General features: G+C 43.7%; 1 protein-coding gene across 1 annotated transcript in view; it reads right to left on the bottom strand.

Moving 5' to 3' along the window:
* Positions 1-3,451: 3,451 nt before the first annotated feature.
* MRPS6 (mitochondrial ribosomal protein S6) overlaps positions 3,452-6,570 on the bottom strand; it is a 65,727-nt gene continuing 62,608 nt past the window's right edge. Inside the window, exon 3 of the mRNA XM_007446490.1 lies at positions 3,452-3,641. Coding sequence (XP_007446552.1) covers positions 3,452-3,641 — 190 coding nt within the window. The remainder of the gene's footprint in view (positions 3,642-6,570) is intronic.

Here is a 6,570-nt window from a genome sequence, read left to right on the forward strand (position 1 = left end):
GCTCTTTCCCTTTGCAGCGCCCCCCATGTGGCAACACCCACACCACTCTGCCTTCCCAGCTATCAGCCCCCCAGGACTGTCTTTGCCCATGCTCTACTCCCAGCACTTCCCTGATAACCGTCCACTGAAGGGGCAAACTACCCTCTGCCTGCCGCCAACCGGGGCAAGAGGACCCAGGGCAAAGAAGCAGCCCGGAGGTGACCTGCACATAGGCCCTGCTCAAACCCTGGCATCCCAACAGGCTGCAAGGGGGCAAGGGCCCCTTAGTGGCTGAAGGTCCAGCTATGAATCAGCGCCTCAGGGGGAAGGGACAGTGGCTTCATTTTGGAGGGGAACTGGCACACAGCACAGCTGTCCTACTTAGCCAGCCTCCTTCCTAAGCCGCTGTAAACTGTGCCACAGGATTCCGAACACTCGATGACCTGGAATGCCCAACAGAGTCCGTCGATTTCCTAGGGGCTAGCAAGTGCAGGAAAAGAAAGTGCCAGCACCACACTCAGGACACGAGGACAACTGCTAATATCTGAGTGACACTAACTCACCCCTGACACCCAGGTGCCTTGTTTAACCAGAGAGAACAATGACAACCTCAGTGCTACCGGATGGAAAAGACTCCATGGTGTCAGGGTCCCCAGTTCAAGATCCCAGCTGTCATTTGGTACTTGTGGGGTCAAGTTCAAATCTCTTGGAATCTGTTTTCTCATCCAAAAAACAGGGGTAACACCACTCCCTCACAGAGCTGCTGAAAGGGCTAAATGAGGTAACAGATTAAGTGTGTGCAGCACAGCACAGGGCACGCAGCATGCACATAATACACTGTAAGGAAAACGCAGGACGCACCTCAGATAGCACCTGAGTGAAAGTACATGGAGACCCAAGCCGTTTGGTGGAAGAGCTTGTGCTCCCTCGAGCCCTGGCTGAGAGCCTGCGCTTTCAGGAAATTCCTAATGAACAGGAAGAAGAATATTTTCCCCGACAATCTCCACTTTATCCCTTTTATTTCCAGTGTACAGTTCTTAATGACCCTCTTGACTGAACTATTGCTCTTCAAAGAGACTTTTTAAGTTTTGCTTCTGGAGGAAGTAGAAGCTGGATGCTGCCCGGGCTCTTAAGAATAAGCAAAGGGCGGACTCTGATCTTCCAGGGCAGAGACAGGCAGCATCCCGGAGGGAGGAAGCTCTGGACTAGTTTGGAGCTGGGCTCCTCCTGGCTCTTGGGGCACCTCTCTTGCACATCTGTCTGTGCTTCAGTCTCACCATTAAAAAGAGGCAGAGGCCAGATCTCTGGGCCCCCTCCTGCTTCAACATGATCTGACTGTGTAATTAGTACAACCAGAGATTCGACTTAGTAACTGGCACTTCCCCCAACAACTTGTGTGCAGAAGCTTCGTCATTTGGGCTGCTGATGGACACCCCGTGCAGGGCCCCGCTGTGGGAAGACGGAAAGGCCGGTCAATTTCTTCCAATTCACCAGCTCTGAGGAGACTGAGGAGGAGATGCCAGTGACTGTTTCAGCAAAAAGCCTCATCCTCACCCACCACAGAAGCCATCCCACTGCCAGGGACCCCAGGTCCTCAGCGTCCCAGACCTGGGGCAGAGACCACATATGGAACTTTTTAAAGGAGAATTCTCAGACTGTGGTGTAAATTCAGGCTCCCAGAACAGATTTTCTGGCACTGACCAGAAATGAAATTTCAGTTGGCTTCTACATCAGTTTTCTGGTACGTTGAGGGCACAAGGGTTTGGGGCACATTAAGGGACACCCACTGTGTTCTCTTCTGTAACTTGCCTCGTTGCCAGTGTAGTCCGCTGAAGCCAGGATGTTGGATGTTGACTTTATTTTCTTCTCAGCTTTGCTGTTTCTGGCTTGGTATTGATTATTCCTTTATGTGAGTTATACCAAGGTTACCACATAAAATACAGGACACCCAGGTAAATCTGAATGTCAAACAGACAATGCATCATTTTTTGCTGTAAGTGTACTTACTCCACGCAATATCTGGAGCATACTTATGTGGAAGCTGACTCATTATTTATCTGAAATTCAAATTTAATTGGCCATCCTGCATTTTTATTTGCTAAATATGATAACCCTAATTAAATCAATTTTAAGCAAAGACTAGCTGCTTCTTAGTCTCAAAGTACAACAACATTTCAAACCCAACTTTTCCCCTGCCAACACAAAAATCTCTCAAAGCAAAACCTGTCTTTTTATTTCCAGGACTTGTTTTTAAAAATAGGTCTATGAGTATCAAGTAAAAACAACAACAAAGAAGATGGATCTTCTTACAAGTCCCCCTAACTTAAGAGCTCAGCATGCCACTAGCCACAGGCATGGCGCCAGCTAACTCTTTGGGCACCCCCAACTCAACAGCAATTGGCTTCCAACTCATCAGGGTAACGGGGAGAAGGGAGGAGGGGCAGAGTTCAAAGGTGGCCACTTCCCCAAAGAGGTCTGCAGGCCCGAGGGACAGTGAGGAAGCAATGCTACCGGCAGAGGAATGACAGGAAGCAGTGCCACCACCAACTGCCACGGAACACACACGCCCCTCTACCAAGAGCAGCACCCACCACAAGGACAAGTTAATTGTGAGATGAAAGGAAAAGTGACTGCCCAGGAGTCAAGGGACAGACACATCCCACCTGCCCTCACCCTGGCTTCTCCCAGTCTTGAACCTGCACTGGTAACCGGGAGCCCCGCCCACACGCTGCCAGCATTCTGGGCAGATTGGAGCTGTGAGGCCTCGGATGGGGCACAGTGCTGGGGGAGGTGAGGAGGCAAAAGTTCTTTAAAATCACAGACTTTCACTCTGATCAAAAGTTACTCATATAGGGCTTCCCTGGTGGCGCAGTGCTTGAGAGTCCGCCTGCCGATGCAGGAGACGCGGGTTCGTGCCCCGTTTCGGGAGGATCCCACATGCCGCGGAGCGGCCGGGCCCGTGAGCCATGGCCACTGAGCCTGCGCATCCGGAGCCTGTGCTCCGCAAATGGGAGAGGCCACAACAGTGAGAGGCCCGCATAACGCAAGAAAAAAAAAAAAAAATTAAAAAAAAAAAAAAAAAAAAGTTACTCATATAATACGAAGGTCTTAAAATTTTATTTTGCATGGTGGTATACAGTCTGAATGACTAGCGTGCAATCCAAAGTGGTTTTTATAATCTTTGCTCTTCAAAGCGGTGTTAGTGCTGCTGTAGGGCAAAGTCCTCACCGACAAATTACATTCGTGAAACGCAATCGAGCAGGGAGCGCTGATGCCACATATTACAAAGTGGCTCTAAGGAGGCCTTTCCCCGACTTTTCACAGCAAAGGGGATCAAGAACTAAAAGTACCTTAGAAAAATCAAAGGGCACCGAAAGCACCCTCTTACATAAAGATCAAGCTGGTCAGTTATTAATCCATGGTGCTCAAAAGTGAGAGAATTAAATAGAAGGCTAAAATCTGGTGTATCTTCTCACTTCCTCTTCTTGGTGGAATACAGCTTTTCTTCAAGTGGGACTGGGACGATCCCTTCACCCTCTTTCACTTCCTGGGTCAGAGGGTGTTTTACAATATTTGGTCTAATCACATCAGTGTCTCGAGACAAATGCTCCATTATGCCTTCAACAGTTGTTGTCGGTGCGTAAAAATCCACCAAGAAATACCTGCAATAAAATAAAAATTTGTGAATGTGCTGCATTCTGAAATACAGCAATCTCACTATTTTGGTCAATGTTTTCGTTTTACTCCTCTCCACATACAGACATCAACTACCTACAAACACACACACACATCTTTGTCAAAATAGAAACTGCCAGCTGACCAGCTAAACCAAAGTGTAGTACTGTGCCCGACCTCCCTTTTCCTACGGCCTTTCCCATTACACTCCACTGAATTTTTCAAACCATTAGCTGATGCTTTTTGTGAAAACATCTATGAGTCTTCTAATTTTCCAAAGGATTTTACAAGTGACTTAACGCACCTAAGAGATACAGTAAGTATCAGCCATACTTCACAAACTAGAAAAAGGTTAAGAAAGGCCTGGGACTCACCTAAGACTATCCAGCACATTCAAGAACTGACAAGGAACAAAAGAAAACTACTTGAATCTTGGGTGACAGAAAGAATTTAACATTCATCTACTCAGACCAGACTAATACAGACAGACATCTCATACAGCTCACTGGTCTTCAGTCTTAATAACTTTATCAGTAGTTGGCTGTATGCCGATGCAAAGCAATAAGTGTCTCTATTCCCTGCCCACCCCACCCATGCTCTGTTGCAAAAGCTGAAGCCTCACTTGTACTGTTCGGTTTGGACCACGTTGCTGTTAAAGGACAGTTTTCAGCGCAGTATTTCAGAATTCTACAATGTTCCAGCTGGTTCAGGTGACTTTTGACACCACTTATTTGGTTCCAGCCACACTCGTCTCCCAAGCATATTCCCATCCTAGGTCTTTGCACTCTTTGTGCCTCTGCCAGAAATATTCTTCACCCTAGTCCCACACAGTTCATCCCTCACTTCCATCACGTCTTGTCCAAAAGTCACCTTGTCAGAGAGCCCTTCTGCCCCTCATCCCTCATCTGCCTCATCCCTCTTACCTCCCTTTCTTAATGCTTTATTTTTTTCCCCATAGCACTTTATCATCACTAACACAGTGTATATTTGTTTACAGTCTGTCTCACTCCACTGAAACATAACTGCCCTAGGAAGGACTTTGTTGCTACATCCCCAGCACCTTGAGCATAGGCTAATGTACATCAGGTCCACAGTAAATATTTCACAGTGGTGTGTTGGCATGAAAGGTGGAATTCTCACAGAAAGCAGGAAAGACCAAAGTAAAAATGAACAAATTCAGCAAGGAAGAACGTTATTAGAAAAAGTATGGCATTTTGTGTAGTTCTACACAAGGAGAGGGTTCAAAACTCGTATGAAAAATTCCCAACTTCCCATGTGACCATTCACAAGCCTAGTGGGAAAGTTATTCAAGTAAAAATAATTAAAAGTTAAAGCACAGAAAAATATATATCATGCAAAAACACTAACCAAAAGAGAGTTGAAGTGGCTACAGTAATATCAGACAAAGGAGACTTCTGAGCAAAAAAAATTATCAGGGGAAAAAAGAGACAATACTTAACGATGGGTTCACCAAGAAGACACAAAATTCCTAAATGTGTACTTACAGATAACAGAGCTACAACATACAGAAAGTAAAAACTAACAGAACTGAAAAGAGAAAGAGACAAATCCACAATTATAGGTGGAAACTTTTAACATTCCTCTCAGTAATCAATAGACCTAGTATACAGAAAACCAGCAAGGTTAGAGAAGAAGCAAACACCACCCTAAACCAACTAGATCTGACATTTATAGACCCCTCCACCCAAAAACAGCAAGATACACATTGGTTCTCAAGGGCATACAAAACATTTACCAAGGACGACCATAGTCGGGCCATAAAATGAGCCCAGAATATGGGATTCGAGTCATACAGAAAAATCTTGAGAAAATCCCCAAATACTTGGAAACTAAACGTACATCTAAATAACCTATGGGTCAAAGAAGAAATCAAAAGGGAAATTACAAAATACTTTGAATTGAATGAAAATGAAAACAACACATCAAATTTGGAGAACGCCACTAAAGCAGTACTTAGCAGTAAACTTACAGCACTAAACATCTATGTAAGACTAGAAGAAGGGCCTCAAATCAATGACCTCAGCTTCCACCTTAAGAAACTAGGAAAAGAAAAGCAAATTAAATGCAAAGTAAGACCAAAAAAGAAAATAATAAAAATCAGAGCACAAATCCCTGAAGCAGGAAAAACAAGAGAGAACATCAGTGAAACCAAATACTAGTTCACTGAGATCAATAAAACTGATACAATTCCAATCGGATTGATCAGTAAAAAGAGATAACATACAAATTACCGATATTTAGGAATGAGAAAGGTGAAACAACTACAAAGTTTACAGATATTAAAAGAATGGTAAGGGAATATCACAAAAAAAACTTTTGCAATAAATTGACAACCTAACTGAAATTCCTTGAAAAATACAAACTATCAAAACTCACTCAAAAAGGAACAGATGACCTGAATAGCCCTATATCTATCAAAGAAATTAAATTTGTAGTTAAAAACCTTCCCACAAGGATAACTATAGGCACAAATGGTTTCATTGGCAAACTCTACCAAATGTTTAAGAAAAAAATACCAATTCTGATACAAATTGGTCTGGAAAGTAGGACAACACTTTTGAACTTGTCCTATGAAGTCGGCATTACCCTGGTACCAAGAGCACACAAAGACACTAAAAGAAAAGAAAAAAACAGACCAGCATCTCCCATAAATATAAATGAAAAGATTCTAAACAAAATTTTAGCAGACTACTAAAATATATAAAAAGGACAATATATCCTGACCAAGCAGGATTTAGTCTGAGAATGCAAGATTGGCTTAACATTTGAAAATCAATGAAAATCACCATATTAAACTAAAAAAGAAAAACCATGTGATCATTCCAATAGATGCAAAAAACAGCATTTAGCAAAATCCCATATCCATTCCTGATAAAAACTCTCAGCAAGCTAGGG

The sequence above is a fragment of the Lipotes vexillifer genome, unplaced genomic scaffold (assembly GCF_000442215.2).
Source record: "Lipotes vexillifer unplaced genomic scaffold, Lipotes_vexillifer_v1.1 scaffold1549, whole genome shotgun sequence".
In the NCBI taxonomy this organism is placed as follows: Eukaryota; Metazoa; Chordata; class Mammalia; order Artiodactyla; family Lipotidae; genus Lipotes; species Lipotes vexillifer.